This window comes from Branchiostoma floridae, chromosome 12 (assembly GCF_000003815.2).
Source record: "Branchiostoma floridae strain S238N-H82 chromosome 12, Bfl_VNyyK, whole genome shotgun sequence".
Classification (NCBI taxonomy): Eukaryota; Metazoa; Chordata; class Leptocardii; order Amphioxiformes; family Branchiostomatidae; genus Branchiostoma; species Branchiostoma floridae.
The window spans coordinates 16765462-16787722 of record NC_049990.1 but is presented as its reverse complement, the minus strand read 5'-3'; the positions used below and the strand labels follow the sequence as shown (position 1 = coordinate 16787722).

Below are 22261 nucleotides of genomic sequence, written 5' to 3'. Positions count from 1 at the left end.
AGAAGGGATGGAGAATGGATAAATTCATTTAATTTTTTTTTAGTAAACCTGCCATATGTAATGACCACAATGATTTAAAAATCTGATAGATGTTGATAAAAGACTTCATACTATATGATAATGTCTTGAAATTTGACTTGTTGATGCAACTTGTTGGGTAGTTAGGTAGGGATTTTCTTTTTTTTTCTAATTTCTTCATCACTTCTGCCAAATTACAATTCAGTTCAACAACGTAAAAATGAAATGCATGAGGACACTTTCGTTTTCAATGTCGAACTTCAATTTTGTGCTTATTTGGTTACAAAGAGGTTATATTATATATTAGCCTCTTTGGATACATTTGTCCTTCATTAGATAGTACAATCATTTTTGTTTACTTGAATAAGGCCTAGGAAAAAAAATGTTGTGTTTCCTGTTTCCCTACCTACCCTAGAAAAACCTGCCGACCCTAGACTTTTTTTTGGGATGGGCAGAGGAGTCACAGTTTCCAGTTAGAATTTTTATTCAGCCTGCTTCCCATTGAAGCAAAAACACTGCTTGTCCTATCTAATGAAGGATAAATGTATCTATTGTGCACAAGATTAAAGTTTGAAGTGTCCTCATGCACTTCAGGTTACTTTGTTCGACTGTATTGTAATATGTATTACTAGAGTTTTGGCCAGCCTAATAAAAATTACAAGAAAAAAAGAAGATAATCCCTACCTACCGACCCTAATTTTTTCAGGACTGAAACAGGAAACACAACATTTTTTTTCCTAGGCCTAAGAAGCAGTCTGAATTCAATAGTGAGTGTGAGTGAGTGAGTGAATGAGAATTTGGACTTGAAACTATGTGACTCCACTGCCCACCTAAAATAAGGCTCAGGTCAGCACATTTTTCTAGTGTAGCTCGGAAAACAGAAAGTACAACTTTTTTCCCTAGGCCTAACTGATCACCCTTCATACCTTTAATTTACAGTTGAGTGGTCAGCAGGCGTTGGTGTCCGACGGTGTGCCAGACCTGGTCAGTGTGAGTCTGACCGGTGTAGGGCGGCTGGCTCAAGAGTACGGCCCGACAAGTCAGCAGGTCCAGGATGCCATCACTGTCCTCAACAGCTTCCTACCCAAGGTGCTGGGTTTTATAGATTTTTCTTAATGAGGAAGTTTGGTGTTGTTGTCTCTTGGTGTAAGTCCATTAATGTGTGGCTTTAATAATACATGTATTAATGACACCCTCTGGCAACCCCAAAACTGATGCAAATAAAAAAAAGGTTGACAAAAAAATTGCCTTCGAATTCAATATGAATAGTATTATCTGAAATATAAATGGTCAGGAAGGTTGAACAAATGAAGGGGTATGGTAAACTGTACAGCAGATTCTTTATTTTTGTTCTCTTCTTTGACATTTGAAAATTGAATTTGGCATTCTAATCTTTGACATAAGTATCTTTTTCTGATATTTTTTTATTTCAATTTCCAGCATATATTCACTCATTTTGAATGTGCTTTGTACGATTTACAGTATGGTGGAAAACTTTTGTGAGGGGATGGAAGGAGAATATAATCAATATATTTCACTAACGTTAAGGATAGACGCTTTAAGCATTGTAGTATGTTTCGAAAGCAGAACACACTGTCAGGTATTATTAATGATGTATCTTTTTTCATCCTATATATTCTGATGTGTCTGATGTTTGGAAAACGAGCATTTTAAAATCTACCCCTAAGGTTTTGCTAAAAATGCCCACATTTCTCTCATAGTTTTCCAAGACAGTTGCTGAGCTGTACTCAGGCAATGTTGTAGTGGAAGCCATGACTCTGTCTACCCCCACGGGTGGTATGCAGCGGTCCCGACGCTCACTGCTTCAACAGGCACAGGTAACAGTATGATAGACAGATACTCTCTCTCTCTCTCTCTCTCTCTCTCTCTCTCTCTCTCTCTCTCTCTCTCTCTCTCTCTTTCTCTCTCTCTTTCCTTTTATTACACAATATACTTTTATTAAAAATTTAACTAGTGACTGAGAAAGATTGTTAAATTACTGTTACAACTGTTACTGTTCACGACTGATATAGGCTCTTTTACCAAAGTTAGGGGACATAATTCTCAATACATATTGGCTTGGCTCCCCATGCATTTATGAAGCTATTGCAGGGGCAATTTTGTCTAAAATGTTTAAAAAGGATGACACCAGAAAAGGTAAATAAATTGTGAATTGCTTTTTTTGAATTTAGGTAGTTCATTTAGGGCAGGGTTGGAGAAGTTTTCAAAACTTCACTCAAGAATTTACTTGCCCGAACCAACTTTTCACTTGCCCAAAATTTAAATGACCCCTTCCTCTCTGCATTTCTAAGTATTTTTACTTCAAACAATAAACTTTTAGGGGATATCTGACGTTTTTTGTTGGGATATAGGTTGTTTACAAACATGATTTCAGAAGGCCAGATAACTATTAATAGTATTTTAGAGGCATGTCATAGTTTGTTTCCTCTTTGGTGGCAATAACTGGTGGTGAACCGGGGGGGGGGAGAACTTAACAAACCACATGCAACGGGCTAATACTGTTTCGGGGAGGGGGTTGTACTTGCCCAATCAGGAAAGTGGGCTTAAAGTAAACATGCACTTGTCCGATTGACACTTTAAGTTTAACTTGCCCTGCACAACTGTACTAGTGGAGTTGTGCGACCCTGACGTACACAATGTGATGTAAATTTTGCATGTTGCATAAAGTGTATATTAATATATTGTGTATGTGTATGAAGTACATGAATGTGAATATTGTATACACTTTGTTCAAACTTTTTGCTTACACAGTACCCAACGTTAGTGATTTTTTTTACCACTTATTTCCCTCCTTAGGACAAGCCTGGTAACCTTGCGCCCAAAATCAACCCTGACTACCCGGTCATCTTCAACATGTCCCTGTGGCTGGGGGTCCTGCTACTTCTCGCGGTCTACTCCGTAGCGTACAACCTCCTGTACATGGAACCCGGGCGCGACTCCATCATCTACCGCATGACGTCCGGACGCATGAAAACCGAGTAATGACCAAACTCTCAAATCTCCTTACTACACTACGCAGGAATCATGGTGGTTAATATAGGAAGCTGGTGTTAAAGTCTCTTTGCATGTTTGGAGAATTTTTACCCTATGTGTTTAAATGGACGGATAAAACCTTTCCAGATGTTGATTGGGATTTCTCTCACTTTTACATTTAAATCTTAAATGTGACTTTGAAAAACTGAGAAAATACTGTTACAAAATCTCTGTTCAAAAGGGTGGAAAAGGCAAGGTTTAACTTATACGTTTTTTAAGCTATAAGCTATTTTACACTACTAACAGAGGCTGTCAAAAGACAACTTTGTTGCACAAATTTGTGCTAATATGTTTTTGTTTATTTTTAACTTCTTTTCTACTTTTTTCTGTTAACTGTTGATTTTCTGCTTTTAATCCTAATACTTTTTTCTGATACAGTAGCTACAGTTTTTTAATAGAAAGCTGAGAATAGATTCTTGCATTCTGTTATTTTTTTCCTTCCTTGAAAGGATGCTTACTACTACTAATTGCTAACTCATTTCTGCTTATGTTAAGCTTGATGCTTTGTTTTGACAGGGATGACTACACTCGGTTTGGGCAGGGGGCACACAGGCCTGTACAGAAATGGGACTGATCGTTCTTCAAGCATTTCCGTTTGTATTCACCAGCCCTTTCTGTTGTTTTTTTTACTTACTACATACCAGGGTTGTAGCCAGTGCCCGTCCTTCCGTCCTTTGATCAAATTTTGTAGCTGGGGACGGAAAAATAGTTTGCCCATTCCGTCCTCTATGACGGACAAAAATCAATATGTAAAGATATAAAAAAACCTGAAAGCCTTGTGTAATTTTTCACCCAAACAGATGCCGTTGAACAGCATAGTTATCAGCAAAATCTACACCTCAAAATGCAGGAAGTAGCTTCCAGAGGGTCCAGATTTCAAAATTTTCTGGGACCCCAGACCCCCTTGGAACTTCTTGCGATGTCTCACACTTTCTGTGCTCCATAGTATTCCCATTCAAAATCGAGGAGACAGAAAATGATTTCAGGCTGGCTACAACCCTGCTACATACCTTTGATCTTTGTTAACCTATAAATTGATTATTAGCAGTAGTAATAAGGCATATCACAGTTCTTAGTGAGCATGTGCAGTTGTGATGCATTGTGGGCTAAGGTCAAAGTTTGAGGTGTAACCTATGACCTTACCTACAATGCTTTGCAGTGATGGAACTGTGGAATGGCTTATAGTTGTAAACATCATGGTTAGATGTATATTATGTTTATTGGTTTAAATTGTTTTTGTAAATATTTCTGTTGACAATTGAGAACAAACTTTGAGTCAAGTTTTTCTGTTTTCCACTCCTCTTTTCCTATCCTTAAATTATAACTTTTACTTCTGTTTTCTTTCTTAAAATCTCATATATGTGTAAGCAAAGGTACTAAACCACAACTTTTTCCAGAACAGAGAACTTGAAACAAAGACATAATTCTTACAGGCTGTTTAGAGCTTTCATTCCCAGAAACACAGACTACGCAGAAAACATTACTGTAACAGTTCTGCCCTCCGACATCTTCTTGAAGGTGGTCAGATGAGTACAAGTCGTTGGCTTAGACATAACTGACTACTTTTTATGTTATTAGTCCCCTTGAAGGTCCATTATGTAACATTAGGACAATATGGTCGATCAACATTATAGTAGTATTGCATATGGATATTGAATTAGGTGTTACAAAATACCATCCAAACTGATGTTTCAAACAAATGTACCATGTTTTGTTTTTTTTTTTTTTCTAATTTGAAATGGTTGGGAACCTTGTTTTGTACAGTTTATAAACACCAGAAATACACATAAACAATGGAAATATGCTGAGATAGATGGTACATGTCTTCCACATGATAGCTTTATTATTGAGAACATTTTCTATTTAGGGCCAAAATGTTACAAAATGGACCTTTAATGAGTGCTATATTTCCCCCTTAAGTACCAGTGTTATGTGAATCATCTACACATGTAATGTAATTGTCTTGAATTCCTAACCTACAATCTTCTTGCTTCTACTCTACTATGCTTCTAGGTCATTCCACTCTTGCTTATGACTTAAAATTTGTTCTGTATACGTCTTAGAATACTTAAAAAATGGATGGCTGTCAAAATTAACATAAAAAAGTTTAGAATGTCACTTTTGGTTGAAGTGAAAGTCATAGAAATATTGAAAATAGTTGATGTAATCAATTTTGATTTTCCTTTGCAGGGCTCAAAATATCACCATTATATCAGTAACATTGCTGTACAGGTATTTTGATGTTATCTGCATCTGAAAACAGATATGCAGAAAAGGTACAAAGTATTTTGAGCCCTGCTTTGTGAAAAATATGTATTGAAAACCACTGTGTCATTGGTAATGGATGTAGACATTTCCTTCTGAAAATCTATGTTGTAAATAGAAGAATATTGTAACAATTGTTATTCTTGACTAGGGTTTAAGATACAAGAATAAAACAGTTAAAGTAATGTTAAAAAAAGCTAACCAATGTAAGAATGACTATGATTGGTAAAGACAGAAGAAAATGAACGTAAAAGACAGAAGAAAACGAAACTATCAATATGCAACTATCTATTCTGTAATGTTTAATAAGGGAACACTCGATATTAAGAAAACAAAGTACAAACTGTCAAAATAGGGGCTTTGGTGTAAGCCGTATTTGCATGCATTTTGTGGTCCGTTAAATGTGGTTTAAATGTCTTATTACACCTACTAGATTAAGTAGACCCTAGAATTATTCATTATGAAAGAAGGAAAAGACAATCTCCTTGAGATCATTGAATATAGTATTTAAAGGTTCATCGAGGTACCATCTTAAAAACATATTAGTTCAGTTGTGAAAGAAATCGACTTAGTGAAGTACACATTATTTTCATATACAATTGTAAAGTACTAACAAACTACCATTCAGTCAGTCCTCTGAACCCTCTCAGAGACGGGGGCAGTTACAGGCTACCAGGCACATTTGACACATTAATGACATCACCCTACCGTTCAGGTTATGTGTCATGGGCTTTAGGTCATTTCAGTTTAAAAGTAGGATGAGTTAAATGATCGAAGCTTTTTGTGAGTGCTTTACCATGTGTGCGGAAATAAAGTGTAAAACATTTTACTAAAATAATGCTGTGTAAACAAGTATAAGGTCGTTCACTATTCCAAGTTCGTTTGCACATTGACAAACAAACACCTATGGGCGTTGTTATGTAAATCAAGACTGTGGTCTAGACAAAAACTGTTAACAAGTCAGGCGCCTTCCTAGTTGACACATTACGCACCTGTCTCTGTGCATGCGCACTTGGAATGGTGATTAATCTTACTAGCCCAACTATAGACAGTAGAATGTGTCAACTATAGTACCGTGTGTATGTTGCTGATTACATTTGTGTTCCTTTGGTGATTCATTTTGGAGTTGGTACCTACTAGTGTCCATGACTATTTAAGATGTACACATCATAAATAATAAAGATATCCAAGTAGAGTTATTGAAAAAAAAAGTGATTTTCAAGATTATAAGAAAGGGGTTAACAATTGGTGTTCAGAAGTTTCTAGATCTGAATCTGAGCCTTGTGCTGCTCTAGATGTTTGTGATTGGACAATTAACGTACATGTAACATGTTTAGAACAGTGGTGTGTAGGAAGTATCTGTGCAATAAATGGTATGATTGAAAGAAAGGTCTGACTCTGGTCTCGGTTTGCAGTGTGTGTTTTTTTGGCGACGCCTCAGGGGCTTCGCCTAATATAGCGTGCGACCGTTTGTACGATTGGGGCTAATCTGATTCATTCCCAGGAGAACGCCTCCGGAGAAGTTAATGTTTTTTGTAGAAAGGGCTGCCTAGCCACTGAGGGCAAACGCAGTTGAAATTTTATGAAACGTTACATTCGAAGGAAGCATCAATAGAAGCAATGTTTCATTCCGAAACGTAAGATAAAAGTCATCATTTTGTCAGACTGTAATAAAGAAAAATGACAAAAATCTTGATACGTTTCCCACAATCTCCGATGGCACTAATTGCAATGCGCACATGGAACGGCCGATGTGGGGTTTAAGGCGATGAGACCACTTTACCTATATTGCGCACTAATACCAGAAAGAATTTTCAGGACGACCAAATCTGCGCGTCGGAAATCGCCGAGAAGAACGCGCGTTTTAGGAGATATCTTCTTGTTCTTGTTCAGCCCCTAATTTGTGTTGGGGCAAACCATCCAGGACATGTTCGCACCACACGACGGGTTATACCGCCCCTTACGGGGTGACACACCCGTCCGGGTGAATGATGTAGATCACTATGTGGCTGATACGAGACAGAGGTTCGCCAGGCCTCCATCCGGGTGATTTGAAGTGAATCACCAACTCCCAACAGAAAGATTTGCACCAACGCACACCGCACCATCGCACATGTGGGGGTTCTTTAACGTGCATGGAGTATGGCTCTCCCCATACACGGGACCTCCATTTAACGTCCTATCCGAGGGACGACTCATTTTACACTTGAGTAAAGTGAGGAAAGTCGTGTAAAGTGCCTTTCCCAAGGGCACAAGACCGGCAACACGGCAGGCGGATTCGAATAGGCGACCTCTCGGTCGCGGGCCGAATACACTACCACTGTGCTACGCGGCCCCATCTGATATAAAAGACTATACTAAATATGATAATCTAGATCCGGAGATAACTAATGTTATCGATATAAAACATGATAGGCGTCTTATTTTCATTTGTCCGATTTAATTATGAACCGGTGAAGTACAGTAACAACATATACCTTTACACCGAGCCCGTTGCATGCCGGAAGATGTGGGGCATTATGGGAAACTAATACGCAACACCCTCATTGTCAAGAAAACATAAACCGGACTGGACCCATACACGTTGCCATGGTAATGACGAGCTACCCATAACCCCCACGTCTCCCAGCACGCAATGGAAAAGCAAGATTACAACATACATTGCACTTTGTGGCTAATTGATACATTGCTAGTTGACAGTATTGTCTTCTCAAGTAAAATACTCAACATCAAAGATTCATCTAAAATGACAGTTCAGGCCCAAAATAGGCTATAGTATTTCTAAAATGTGCAAATTTATACCTATTTATTATGGAGAACGTGTTTTGACTAAGATATTTCTTGGGTAAAACATTTTCAAATATTTGTAATTAATCTTACTACTACATTTTAATATATTGTGACAGCAGCTTCGTGGTTTGAAAATCACTCTAAACGGGCTCAAAAATTGATTAAAAGGTACTTAAAAGGTACGCAAGGCACCAATACTTTTTCTGACCCTGCAAAGGTGTTCATTGCATTAAAGTTAATCTGAGTTGGTTAATTACATAATTTAAAAAAAAAAATTGCGCAAAACAATGAAATGCCTTCTCAGATTTTTCAACCGAACCGCTTGGTCTTTTAAAACATATCTGACCCCTTGGACACGTGTTTTACACGTGTTTTATGCACGTGTAACGTCAGCAATGGATCAAAGGTTATCGGACATCGGTACAGACCTCACCCCTTCCTGGTTGAGGGAAATTTGGTGCACCTTGATGTAGATGGCATTCTTTAATCTTCTCTCAAAATAGTTGTGTTTTTGTAAACTGTTGTAATAAAAAGAACGTACCCACAGCATTTGGGTCATATTTTGGGTCAGATAGCTAAAAATACCGAGCGATTGGGTCCCAAATGCCGGTAATTCGATTCTTTGAGTAAGGGAACAGTTCATTTGCCATTGCAAGTGTTCATTGCAATGGTATGTCGAGCAACTCTACTGCTCTGTACGCTGCTCTTTGTTGCGCTTCCTTCTTGCTATTACATGCTTCCGAAGTAACTTCAAGACTAGCCGTTTTAGTAATAGCACGGCAGATTACAACAGTTTTAAACCCTCCCTCACAGCTATATGTCTGATACTTGGGTATGTCATTGCTATCTAACTTCGTTGCATATTGCTGAAGAATGCCTTTGTAGTTGCTACCATTACCTGATGGATGTTCTAATAGATCAATGACTGATTTTGCAGCATTTTGTTCCGAATCTTTCTTACTGGGGGCAGCTTCGGTTGTCTGAAATGCGCCTGATGTCTCGAACCTCACCGTTGACAGAAAAGTCTTCTCCTCGGTGTTGGAGTCGTGGTATTTTGGTGGAGGCAACTGTAAGCGCTGTTTCTGCACGTGTTGTTGTAGGATGGCTTTGTAGTTTCGTATACTGTCATCCGCTTGGGCAGGTTTATCTACAAAATGAACGAAAGATTTATCACAAATTGCTCGAGACATGGTTGAAACATAAGGGACAAGGCAGTGGTCTAGCCTCTGCTTGAAGAGTATACATAATTAGCTCCAAGATGGGGACGTTGTTGTATAATATACTGCCGTAGTGAGCTCGAGGTCACCTGAATTAGTGCATAATGCATGGCAACCGCCAAAGACCCTTGCGATTGGGCCCCGCCTATTTTGACCTCCTCGCTGCGATCGGAGAGAAGTCGGTCCACCCAATAAATGAATAACATCTGCAGCTGTTGGTGATCTTGTTGAGTTTGATAGAGCTCTTATCATTACGTTTGGGACTGCAACTGTTAGCAGCGACACCTACACTGTATTACAACGTGAATCCGTCAGTATTTAACTAAACAAGGTGGAAGTTTTGGCGGTAACCGAAACGCCAGTGTACATAAGACAACGGCTGTGTAAAGAGAGTCTTCATTATTTAATTTCTTACAAACCCGATGAAACAACTCACTCTTACCATCGTCCTGTAGTCGGGAACCGGCCACGTGTACGACAATCGGTTCAGCCGCAGTGCTAATGGGAGCCTTCCTATTTGATGTACCGGTTTTGTCCGTCCCTGGTGATTTCGTCGTGGCTGACTCGAGCTCCTTGCCTTTGGGATTCTCCTTCTTAGCCCGTGTGTTGAAGTCTTTCTCTTCCTTGCTTACCCCCTTGGGTTCTGGTGCGGTATCAGCTGTTGATGATCGGCCTGGTGGTGACTGTTGGAGGATCCCCAAGACAGACACTGCAAACTTGGCAACGTTCTGCCTCGCTATTTCACAGTTGTCTCCTGAAAAATATAGGGAACTTAGGAAAATAACTTTGCACGACCTTCCTAACCCCACCCAGGTGTAATAAGTGTGGCAATAAAAATATAAACTGCCATCATTGACTATGCAAATTATTCCCTTATTTTCATGATTGGCATTTAATTATGTAAGGCATGTCTGAAGCTATCTACATTCAAAATATCATGAAGATCCGTTATCCCATCCCCGAGTCATTCCCCTCTAAAGAGATGATGCAACTACACGTGCCTTTGGAAAAATTCCTGACATGCCTGCGGAATTTTGGGAGATCTTGTCAAACGGACGCCCTCTATACTATTAGGCTAGCCACTGAGGCGTCACCAAAAACCGGTTCATCCGGCCTTGGCCAAAGGTCAGTTGTCCACACCAACGAAGGTCAATCCTTTTTAAAACTACCTGAAAATATACTTTTCGTTGGCGTTTTCACTCTTTTCCTTGGAAATGTTTTCATTGTGAAGCTGGATATTACAGGCTAGGTTTCTTGGGTTTTTATGATGTTGAAAAAAACAGACTTTTATGCATATTTGGCCATGGGTGTCCAGAAAGCTTTATAGCAACATATTCGGAGACTGTTTGGCCGCTTGTTGTCATTTGCAGGCAGGGGGCCAAAGGTAACAAATATTTGTTCGAATGCTGACATTATGGTATGCTCTATATGTATGGACAGTTTAGAGGTCGGACTACCATTCAATGTCAGTTTCTGTGCACTACACTGCAAATCGTTGGCTTTTGATAGCTTCCTTCTACCATTATGTCCATGTATGCTGTTCTGTGGCCTGTTCTCTGGGCAACAAAAAAGGAAAGAAAAAGTGCGGAAATAGCGAAAGGTGAGATACATTTTCTGTTACAAGCTACCAATGATGCACCAGATACAACGTAACCATTGAGTAATTCTGCTCTAGACACAGCATTGGCATCGTGTGGTGTGATGGTTAGAGTGTTGGGTCCAGAATATTATAAGTTCCTGAGTTCAATTTCCTGATATGCTCCTAAGTTGTGCCATGTTGTAAGGTGTTTACCCCCGGTTACACGAATTTCCTCACTTCACTCTGGTGAAAATGTGTAGCATCGGTTAAGCTAAGGGCACAACCTGCCGTTCGTGCAATTTGTCCGGTTTTTTTTTGGGGGGGGGGCGCCCACGTCTGCCAGGTATTTCTGAAAACGTTCAGGTTGTACAGGGCAGGTGTGTCGCCCGTACTGGCACGTACGGGGGACGAATCCGCAGCCTGATGGCACACAAAGTTCTGCCTGCACGTAAAGTTCTACGGCGTGTCTGCGTGCTCCAAAATCCGTCGGATTCCCTACGAGTTCGTACGGAGGCAGTACTTACCACTTACGGATCCAAAAAGATTGCCCGTGTTTTAACACGTAGATATAGCACGTATTTGCACGTACGGCGGGTTGTGCCCTTAGCTTAAAAGACGCCCCTCGGATATGACGTTAAATGGAGTTCCCGTTTAATGAGCGCCATGCCTCGAGCACGTTAAAGAACCCACCGCACTTATGCCCTTGTGGTATTTCTGACTTAGTAAAGAGGATACCAGAGTAGCTACTTATACGCCTCATCACTGGGTTGTGGTGTAGTTTTGAGGTCAAGGGTCATTTTTTTTAGTTTCACGGAAGACCGTGCCGTAAGATTCATGGCGACATGTTTTTTTTTTTTTTTTTTGACAGCTGAGATGACGGGTTTTCATATGAGGGTATGTTTGTGTGCCAGAAACAAAAAAAGTTGAGTTATTTTCTCCTCTTTATTTTTATATAGGAAACTATTGTTAAGAGGCTGTATATTGAATGACTGGCGGATGCCCTGAAATCGTCCACACGGCGGAAGCAGCGTCCCCAATCCACGAAGCTGGCAGCATGCAGGATATGCTTTCATCATCTTCTGACGATCTTTTCAATCAGAACCCACGCTCGGAAGAAGTCATCCGGGTGATTCGCAATGAAGACGAGCTGAAAGCTGCGTGGACGCTACGCGACAAGTGCTTTCGTTTCGACCGGTTCGTATCGTTGGAAAGATACCAGGAGCTCTACCGTGCGGCCCCGCATCTCTGCTTCGGCTACTTCGATGGTGAGAAGTTGCGAGGGTTTCTTCGCGGGGCGAGCCAGAAGGCCGACCACTTCACTCCAGATTTCACAGGTACAGGAAATGTTCACGACCCAGATGGTGAAACTATGGTCCTACAGTTGCTGTGTGTGGAGGAACATGACAGGAGAAGGGGGATCGGGAAACCGGGTTGATGAAAGCTTTCATCGATCACGTGAAGGCAAAGGAAACCAAGGTGAAGAGAATCATCGTCAAGTGCTACGCAGAGCTCATCCCTGTATATACCAGGGCAGGGTTCACCTTGGTCGGGAGGGTGGAGATCAAGGCCGGGTCGCGGTACGAGTGTTGCCTGGACCTTGAAGGTAGCAGAACACAGTATTTATGCGCGACCCCCGGGTCGATGACGCGGGAACATAAAGTAGTACGGATAAACTTGTTGAATGAGAGGTAAAAAGCCTTATTTGAGGGGTAGACAGATATAAATTGTGCTATGTGGTCACGGAAGGTGTCGACTCTGAGACTGTATGGTTCGGACTGTGAAACTTTTCTGTTTCGTGTATAAATGCGCCCCATTACGCAACTGTCCTTCTAGTGTGAGCCGGCTGCAGTTTTTTTACCTCCGCAGAGCGGCGTTTCACAGAGAGCGTGAGAAGGCGATACGCCAACAGGATTTTGTAACAAATATTACGACATACGACTTAGTTCCTTGGATGTCATCTTCTGGAGACCCAAAAATAATGTGCAAGGGCGAAAAAAAGGAATAAGTGTGGCCATAAAAACTATTCCATGGCGACGGTTTTATTGTTTATAAGTATTAATGATTGTTGTTGTATGTGTGTTGTACTTTTGTTCTATCCCTTTCGCTTGGCTGTATGTATGAATATTGTTTTACGCGATGAATGTTTGTAGGACATTGCTGTTAACAAAAAAGGTGATCCCTTGTGACGAGCGACCTATCATAAATGTCTACATTTGCAAAAAAGATATCATACCTAAATAACAATGTGTTCAAAGTATGAAAGTCTTAGCTTAGCAAAGAAAGATACATTGTAGTAGTAGCTTTGTCTCATAAATTATGTAAATGAGACCTTAATTTGCATTTTTATGTCCGCATGTTTAACTTAACGTATATGTTGCTACAAAATGTCGCAAGAATGGAATTTTCGTCATTTAACACTATAGTAACAATTTCTCATTAATTATGTAAATTATGTACCAATTTGCATTACTTTCTTTAGATATTTCTCTCTGTTCGAAATAGTCTGTTTCGTTCGATGCGACTAGTACTAACCTTGTGAAAGTGACGGTGTTGTTGCGTCTTCTGCCTGAAGTATTTTTGTATCCTCTTCGGGTGTAACAAGACTGAAGCTACACGGCTCAGAGATGGCCTGACAGCGTACAACACTGATGTAGCCGTCCTGGTTCCTATAAAAAGGGAGGAATGACCAACTTTGTAGAATACGTATTTCAAAATATGGACATGGTCTGCCTATGCACAAAAATCTTAAAACAGGGCAATTTTTGAACTCTAACCTCCCTGTAGAGACTCTGAAGTTTGGAGATGTTGTGAGTTTGGAAAAGTCCGTTTTCACAATGGAGTGATTTTAGAATTGTCCATCTTTTCATGGAAAATATCTGAGGGGTTTGGATATTCATGGTGATACCGCCTGACCTCAAAGATTTTACCAAGGGATGTAAGAATATCAAATTTTGGGCAATTAATTTTGTTAGCATGGCTATTTATGTTACTTTCGTGAATTGTCATAGTACAAACTTCAGAGGGTATTTACAGTAGGGCTTGCATTTGAACATGGGCTGAATTTAAACATTTCATTAATATCTTTGTTGCCCAAAACTTCATTTTTTTTGTAAAATAGAATTAAGTAATATTAGTACTTCCCCTACCTGTATGTGAAGTAGGTAGGTACGCCAGAAGAACTTTCTTTAGTGGCATACTCCTGTAGAGCACCTTTGTAGTTGGCATCTCTTGCTTTAACTTTCAGCATTTCAAGCACCGCTTTTGCCGCATTTTGTTCTGCTTCTTTCTTGCTCTTGGCAGGCTCTTTTGTCTGGTAGGCGCCTCTTGTCTTGAAGCTGACAGTTGAAAGAGTGTTTTCTTCTCCTTTCACATCTTTGTACCTTGGTGATGGGAGTTTTTGATCTTGCACGTGTTTTTGCAGGATGTTTTTATACGGTAGAGAATCTTTGCTGGCCGTTGCCTCTCTACCAACTGGAAAGAAGAGGTATCGCAAGTAAAACAGTCATCATCACCAATTGCATCAAAGTATGCCTTTTTAGTGACAGCTAAGGTTTGCGTTTTGGCCAAGCACTAACAGGAATACACTTGACGAAATATAAACGATTCCACGCAACAAAGTTTGCTACTTGGAGAGATTTTGTGTCTGTTTTTCAACCCTGTAGATCTCGTCTTGAAGTTTTGTCATGTGACTGGTGATATTGAAAATCGCATGACAAGAGAATTATAAATAGGCTTGAGATAGTGACGTCCCCTGCATCCCTTTTAAGGTGCTTTGTTGTCTACAGATGTGGATTCGCCTCCCTCATACTCCTTTGTCAGACATGTAACCCTGTTTCTTACAGCTAAACAAGTTGAAAACTCACCTTCCACTTGTGAGGAGGGCCCATCCAAATCAGTGTGTTTAGCTTCCGTGTAAGGTACAGACTTTGCAGGAGCCGGATTTGAGACGGTTCCATTCATTCCCGGAGCCACGGCAACAGTGGATGTCACTACCTTTGCATCTTCTTTCGTTGTTTTGGCCTTTACATTGCTGATGTCCAGATTCTTCGTCTCTGGAACACTGGTGACCATCGGTGTCGTCTGTTTGGTCCCTTCACAAGACACTAGTCCTAAGATATCTAAGGCAAATTTGGCGACTCTTTGCTCCGCCGCTGTCACTTGGTTGACTGCGCTTCCTGCAAGATAAACAACAATCTTGACTTTCACGACAAAGGCTTCTCACAACCTGGACGGGGGGTGATACCAACTACCTACGACCAAGTGCTGACGTCACGCGTGCGGAAAAATCACATGTCTGCAGCACTCTGGTTCTGTGGAAAAGTTCCAGTGAGTAAGATATCTGAAATTGGAGAACAGTGTAATATTCTCATCATATGATTTTCCAAATGAAATGAATTGTCATGCCAGTGAAACAAACGGCATGCAAAATTTCAAATTTGGATGTCCTTGTAGATCAAGTGGTAGCAGCCTCACCGTTGAGATCCTTGTTGGTAACTGGAAGACCCATGTAAAAATGTCCCCTGCTGATAATGAAAAGCAAGGAAACTGTTTGACATATGTGACACTACGCAATACAAGGGAATATATTGGACTTACGTGCCAATGTTTGACTTATGAGCGTCCAGGAAATACATGTGCATGTGCCACTAGGAAATACAAGGGCAACAACAACACAACACAACAACAGTATGCATGTACATTTCTGACCTGAAGGAAGCAGTGTCTTTCTCGTCACATCTACTTGGAGCTCATCCGGGTCCTCAGGTGCGGTGACTTGAAAACTGCACAGCTCAATGATGGCTTTACAGCGTACTACACTCACAAAGCCTTCCTGGCACTTGTAAGTGTAGTAAGTCGGCGCGTTGGACGGATCAACATTTTCCTGCAAAGCACCTTTGTAGTTAGTATCCCTAAAAGAGATTCCCAACATGCGAACCGCCTCTCTTGCAGCATTCTGTTCCGATTCTTTCTTGCCTTTGGCCGGTTCGGTCGTTTGATAGGCACCCCTTGTCTGGAAGGTGACAGTTGACTTGAAGACGTCTCCTTCAGGTTGGGTCTTATAGAATGGAGCAGGAAGCTTCTGTTTCTTAACGTGACCTTTCAGGACAGTCTTGTAGTCGGTGTTGTCTTCAGAAATTGCTGCCCTACTTACAACAGCTGAAACATGAGCAAGAATCAGATGTTGAGACAAAAAAATATACCTTTACATACACCAAAAAGCACAACAAAGTGTTGGTTTGCATAGACCAAACACATCAATGTGTCTCATTTGTTTATTCATGAAAAGCTCAAACCGAGCTGCATTAATCTTTTCATTGAGGTCATGAGGAATTAGGTATAAAGGTCTGACAAACTGCGTTTCTTTTCTTGAAACTTGGTGCTCCTCCGTATTTATAAAGAAGGTCTCCTGTGTTGCGGTGTGAATCGGGACGGCGGTAGATATAGACCTACGGGTACCCTTTGACCCTTTCCTGACGTCACATGATCCCAAGAACAGTGCGTGTCAGGAAAGTGGTATTCAAGCAGAGGTTGGGCCAGGGGGGTAGTGGTGGCCGGTACCTTCTTGAGGTGAGGCCATCGTAAGAAATCCCGGCCACTATAAATGTAGCTTCTTTCTCCCCGTCCCAACCTCTATACGAATTTGGGTCAAATTAATTACTGAAGATGGCTGGTAGGAACGGCCGCCAAAGTTCGGCGACAAACTTGGTGTTGGATTAATGTGTTATTTCTTACTTGTCGTTTTCGTGTCGTCTTTGACCTTGTTGGATGCGTTCGCTCCATGTTTGGGACTTGTTTGTCTGGGACGCACTAAAATTGGCAGCGGTAAACCTAAGGCGAGGAGGGCTTTCTCTGCGGCGCTCTGTTCTGCCTCTTTCTTTGTGCTGCTGGTATCTCCTGTATGGGGCACAAATGACAAATAACTCCAACTGGAATGGATTAGGAATTCTAGTGGTTCGCTTTGGAGCCATTTTCTTTTTATCGTGCACAGCTATTGGTTAAGAGACTTGAGTGGCGTCATCATATCTTATACATGTATTATAAGTACCGCGGATATGAGACAGATGAATAGTTCGCTGATTCTTCTTTCGCCTTAAGGCTTTAGATGGCGTTTTTCGCATCGCTTTATCGGAAGACGAATAAAGTGATGCCCATGCTACGCATGACGAATAGGAAACTTTTCTTATTTCTATTTAGTCCAGTCATGTTAACTTCTCCTTGGTCAATACAATATCAAAACTAGAGTTTCCCGGCACTTTTCACGTGCATAGATGTGCATCAGATATATTAAAGTGGCTCATTACGTCTTTCCAGTGGCAAATACCTCCTAAAGTTTAGGTACCTCTTATTTCAATTTCGAAGCAGATCCTACAATGGCATCCGAGTAGTTCCTCTACTCCTTGGCCAGCTTTTGATACTCATGCCACTGTTAGATCTGCTTGGATATTAGCTCTTTCTGCTTTCTTCCTCGAGGGAGTAATGACTGTGTATCTCTCATTACAGCAATTCTCACTAGCATTGCTAGGTGGCGCTGTAGTGTAAGGGATGTGGTCCCAAAGCATTTTCTCACCTTGAGGAAATTCTGCCCTGCCAATCATCCTGACCTGAGCGGAGAAACCCTGTTCGTCCTGAATAACTTCGATGTCGGGATCTTGACCTTGTTTCTTTAGGTACTCCTGAAGTTCAGCTCTAAAGTGTGTTGGATCTGTAAGAAAAGGTTTTGCAAATGTTAAAGAACAATTTTTTTTTCTTATTGGTTTTAGATTTTGAATGCATGTAGACGGAGGACGGCACAAGCTTCCTGCAACGTTTGGTCCACTAGTACTGTTCACCTAGTCACATGATCTATACAAAGTACGAAGAATTCATTTCATGGGTTCAGAAGAACCTGCTCTTTCAGTAGGAATTCAAGTCTTGCGTGTAGACGGAGGACGCAACAAACTTCCTGCAACGTTTGGTCCACTGATCACCAAGTCACGTGATCTATATAAAGGGACGTCATAGAACCGGTAGATTGCTAATTCCTTCACAAAGATAGTTGCTGTCATATGAAAAATAAACATGCAAGATACAAAGGCTCAGGGCTACCAAGAATAAACTGATATAGTCCATACCCTTCGTTAAGTGTGACTGTCCCAACCTCTGCAGGGCTAACTCACACGCCTTTTGGATGGCGACTTTCTTGGATGCAAATCCACCCTCCGGCCGACAGAGGGAGTTCTTGTACTGCAATACCACCCTGTAACTGAAGGGAGGTTGCCCTGCGTTCGCTCCTTCACCTTCGATCCTCACGTACTTTGGTTTTGGTAGCTTCTCCTTGTCCAGGTACTCTTGCAGGGTGTTCTTGCAGCTAATACTGGCACCTGTGGCATAGCGTTGTAACGTGAGTAGTGTGTAGGTGTTGTGCATCATCGTTATTTCGGGAGGTTCGCCCAGAATAAGTCCACAATTCCTCTCAAAGCGTTGCTGTTTTCTATGGTGTCTGAATCAGGTGTATGTACTCTATGCTAAAACTCTATTTTAAACTATACACCTTTTTTAAACACAGGAAAAAAAGCTAATTTGCCCATTACATATGATCATTCGTGCACTAAGTATTTTAATATGGCCTACTTTGACATCAATTACTCGCTTGTCCTTGTGTGCCCTCTGAAATAAATTATGGCAGACGTTGAAGAACATGACTTACCTGGTGTTGACTTGGGGCTGCCAGGTGGCGCTTCTAGTAGCTTCTGTTTGACTTTCGTCAAGTCTTCCTTAACGTCATCAACAGAAGTCCTGACGTCACCTATTGCGGCCCTCACGTCACTGAATTCGTCATCGACCCGTGTTGTGACGTCGTCCAGTTGCGCCTTTTGATTGGTCATCGCTTTTTCTAGTTGATTCACCTCGTCTTTGATGTTTGAGACGTCGCCCTCTACCTTACCTAACCTGGTCTGGTACTGCTGTAAGATGGTGGACAACTCCGAAGCTTGACCTTGTAGGACGCTTTGAAGGTCGGCATTGCCGTTCACCATGTCCAATATGGAGTTAATGGCCTTCGATGGAACCTGCATTCGATACATATAGAAATTGTTAGCATGAAAAAATGCCATCACTTTCATGCTAAAATAGTGTTATTGATACCAAATTTCCCATATCATAAATGAAATTAAAGTGCCAATTCTTTAGCAACGGGTGGTCAGTCCAAGATAACCTGTGTCGTCCCCCGTCACCAGTTGTCCATCACTTACGACCCATTGCTTTAATCACGTGCCTCTGGTGTCACATCACGGATGTAGCAGTAGACAGGTCCACTCCGTGAAAATTTGGGTAAGTTCAGTCGTCTTTCAAAGTGTCGTTTACCATCACAGATGAACTTTCATGCTTTATACATATATACATCATAAAGCAGCATGGATGTGTGTGTGTTACCCTTCCGAAAACATAGCATTCTAAACATGTCAATAGTCGTCGTAATATACTATGAGTAGTATCGTATATGGATCGTAAACCTAACGTTTTATCATAAACAAACAACAACAACAAAAATCGGCAATCGGCAACAAAGTTCTGGAAAAAGAGACATATCGTTTGACAATATCGTAAGTATGGAAGGTTATGTTTTCATACCTCTTCCCCTGATACCATCCCTTGCTCCAGAGCGTCCAGGCGGGTCGCGTGATCCCCTAACTCCTTCTCGTGAAGCTCCAGCGACTTCCTGTAGTCTTCCATCAGCTCTGTGAGCACACGGACCTCTGCATCGGCGCAAGCTTTGTCGGCACTGATGTGAAAGTCTTCCGTCTGGATCTGCAACGAAAATCAACATTTTTGAGTGTCTGAAAGATAAACTGTCGGATTTATGGATTTATGAGAATTGATAAGGTAAGCACATTGTTCAATAATGAAATTGGAAAGAGACACAGAGAGAGAGGAAGTAAGAGAGAGAGTCAGAGAGAGAGAGAGAGTCAGGGAGAGAGCGTGGGAGAGAGATAAAAAGAGTCAGAGAGAGTGACAGAGAGATTCTGAGTCGGAGGGAAAGCCAGAGATAAAGAGTCAGAGAGTCACAGAGAGAGAGAGAGTAAACGACAGCTATTGAAGCAGGGAGGTAAGAACCAAAAAGAACATTTGGATGCACAATATCACGTACAAACCTACGATAGCAATTTAAGGTCCCTGATAAATCACATTCGGCAGTAATTTTATCGGCCTACCTTACTAATCTCGTCCGCAGCCTTCTGTGCAGCCTGATCTGAGCCTAGTGTGGGATCCCGCATCAGGCTCAGGAGAGTAGACATGTGATCCTGGAAGGCCTGCTGGCTGAATGTCAGGTCCGCAGAGTGCATGGTACGATTGCGCACTTCTGTAACCTTGTATATGTAAAAGAAAGTACGGACATTGAGATCATGATAATGAACTTTATCGGAAGATCCTGTCCGAAGGCTATTAAAAACAGTTAAAAAAGATAATTGAAATTGTAAGAATTTTATACAGAATTGCAAGAAGAAAATTGACATGACATCTATTCTAAATAAGTAATAAGTAATATGGAGTTTTCTCAAAGCTGCTTTTTTCATTTCTTAGTTGCAGTTAGCTGATAATGACATGGTATGCCATTGAGGTTTATGGAAACCTTCGCAGTAAAGTCGTATGTTATGAAGTTTTTGATAATAATTTCAGTTTCAGTTATTTTCAAAATATTGTACCGTCCGTCAACCTGATATCCATAAATACACTGTTCTAAAAAACAACGCATATAAGTTACCCCTCGGGTAAATGTGAACTAGGGTAACAACTTCGTCTCTAAGGAATGGAGTACTGGAAATGACCTACCTTTTGTGTGGCCTTGACGCTGACATACTTGTTACAACACTTGCAGTGTACGAGGAAGTTCAACAACGCTGAAGTATCTGAAGTCTCGGGCCCGATGTTTCCAATACTCTGTCCTCGGGGCATGAACACCTACAACATTCGGGTGAATACGTTTAGTCGTATTAGATCAAATATCATCAATCAATGATTTGTTTTAACTGTACCTTGGAGGGGTAGGCCTTGTAAAGGATATACTTAATACCACGTTGACGACACCAAATCTCATTCTGTGAATTTTAACAAATAAATTGATTAATAAAGAAATAAATCAGACGATATTGACTGCCACCAAAACGTCTACACTCATTGTGTGCTAGGGTCAAGTATTTTGTTATTGTTTGAAAATCTATAAAACAAAGTAAAATGATGAAGTGTGTAGACGAAGAGTACTTCTGAAATAAACATAAAGTCAGGTGATATTGTTTCTAGTCCTATTGAAAAACTCGCGAGAGGCGAGTAGAAACAGTCCCGGGATTCAATTTCAAACCCAACACCACAACCACTTAGCCAAAAGGTCCGGACTAGTTGGCCTGGTCAGTTGACGGCGCTTGAACCCCACCGTTGAACTGTCCAAACATAGATGCGAGGACGACGAATATCTAAAAATACAAGTTTGTTTGTTTATTTCTTGCGCATACACCGTAAACCGCCTTAAAGGTCAACACACCAGGTTTGAACTTAGTGAAGAGTACAAGCTGCATATCCGGACAGATTTATTTGATTCACTCACACCGGGAAGGACCCCTTCTCTTTTTGATAACTATGGTGGGTTCTTTAACGTGCTCGAGGTGTGGCTTTTTTTAACACAGGGGACCTCCATTTAACGTCCTATCCGAACGACGCCCTAACCGAAGCTAGGTACTCATTTTCACCTAAGTGAAGTGAGAAAGTCAAGGGCACAAAATCGGTGGCACATCAACAGATTCGAACTCAGAACCTCTGGATTGTGAATCGAACACCCTGCCGGTTGCGCCACATGCATATGACCCCACAAAGTCACTTACTTTTGCCACCTCCCATGGTTCCTTGCTCCACTTGTTGGGGGTGCAGTTAGTCCAGTAGATCTGAGACTTATTCCCTTTGTAGTGCGTTGCCAATTCCTGTCGCCAGGATTTACAATCCTACGAAAACAAGAGTTTGGAGACCTATAGTATGAAACATCCATAGAATCTTTTAATTATATAAATGACTTACACTATTACATGATCTCTGCATGGCTGTGTGAACCGTCAACTACCTGGCACCCGTCACGAGTATGAAATTACTATCATTAATATACCACCACTTAGATATGAATTTTGACAGTTTTACAAAAATTGACGCAACGATGACATAATATGACGTAACTATGACGTCATCAATTTGACTTTATTGGCTGGAACCCTGAAAAGGAGGTAATCCAAAAAACTTCAAAGTATGCTAAAAAATGTTACAGCAAGTGCAGATAACAGAATTGTAATGTTTATTACGACTTATGTTGTCATAAGCA

General features: G+C 41.0%; 4 protein-coding genes across 4 annotated transcripts in view; 2 read left to right on the top strand and 2 right to left on the bottom strand.

Moving 5' to 3' along the window:
* The window catches only part of LOC118428160 (renin receptor-like), a gene marked incomplete in the record, with an annotated part of 13793 nt that extends 7064 nt beyond the window's left edge, over positions 1-6729 (top strand). Inside the window, 5 exon segments of the mRNA XM_035838152.1 lie at positions 958-1107; positions 1740-1856; positions 2836-3017; positions 3589-3665; positions 5263-6729. Coding sequence (XP_035694045.1) covers positions 958-1107; positions 1740-1856; positions 2836-3017; positions 3589-3646 — 507 coding nt within the window.
* Positions 6730-8696: 1967 nt separating this feature from the next.
* LOC118428164 lies at positions 8697-20259 on the bottom strand. The gene is made up of 12 exons (XM_035838155.1): positions 20115-20259; positions 19534-19710; positions 18611-18971; positions 18036-18284; positions 17492-17626; positions 16657-16818; positions 15631-16080; positions 14787-15098; positions 14070-14394; positions 13456-13589; positions 9787-10098; positions 8697-9274 (listed from the first exon to the last, which is right to left on the bottom strand). Exons 1-12 carry the CDS (start codon positions 20244-20246, stop codon positions 8787-8789), a joined length of 3237 nt encoding a protein of 1078 aa, XP_035694048.1. The 5' UTR covers positions 20247-20259; the 3' UTR covers positions 8697-8786.
* Positions 11857-12503, top strand: LOC118428165. Its single transcript, XM_035838156.1, has one exon. It carries the CDS (start codon positions 11909-11911, stop codon positions 12356-12358), a length of 450 nt encoding a protein of 149 aa, XP_035694049.1. The 5' UTR covers positions 11857-11908; the 3' UTR covers positions 12359-12503.
* Positions 20260-20700: 441 nt separating the features above from the next.
* LOC118428243 (uncharacterized protein CXorf38 homolog) overlaps positions 20701-22261 on the bottom strand; it is a 21098-nt gene continuing 19537 nt past the window's right edge. Inside the window, exons 3-4 of the mRNA XM_035838250.1 lie at positions 21777-21893; positions 20701-20862 (exon numbers count right to left, since the gene is read on the bottom strand). Of these exons, the coding sequence (XP_035694143.1) occupies positions 20704-20862; positions 21777-21893 (276 nt within the window). The 3' untranslated portion in view covers positions 20701-20703. The remainder of the gene's footprint in view (positions 20863-21776; positions 21894-22261) is intronic.

Excerpts from the sequence above, each read along its gene's own strand:
- LOC118428165 (XM_035838156.1), top strand. The coding sequence starts at position 11,909 with ATGACTGGCGGATGCCCTGAAATCGTCCACACGGCGGAAGCAGCGTCC.
- LOC118428164 (XM_035838155.1), bottom strand. The coding sequence starts at position 20,246 with ATGCACTCTGCGGACCTGACATTCAGCCAGCAGGCCTTCCAGGATCAC. Across the intron at positions 14,395-14,786 it reads GCCCTCCTCACAAGTGGAAG|TTGGTAGAGAGGCAACGGCC; the intron begins GTGAGTTTTCAA and ends TCTTCTTTCCAG. Across the intron at positions 10,099-13,455 it reads AACACCGTCACTTTCACAAG|GAGACAACTGTGAAATAGCG; the intron begins GTTAGTACTAGT and ends TATATTTTTCAG.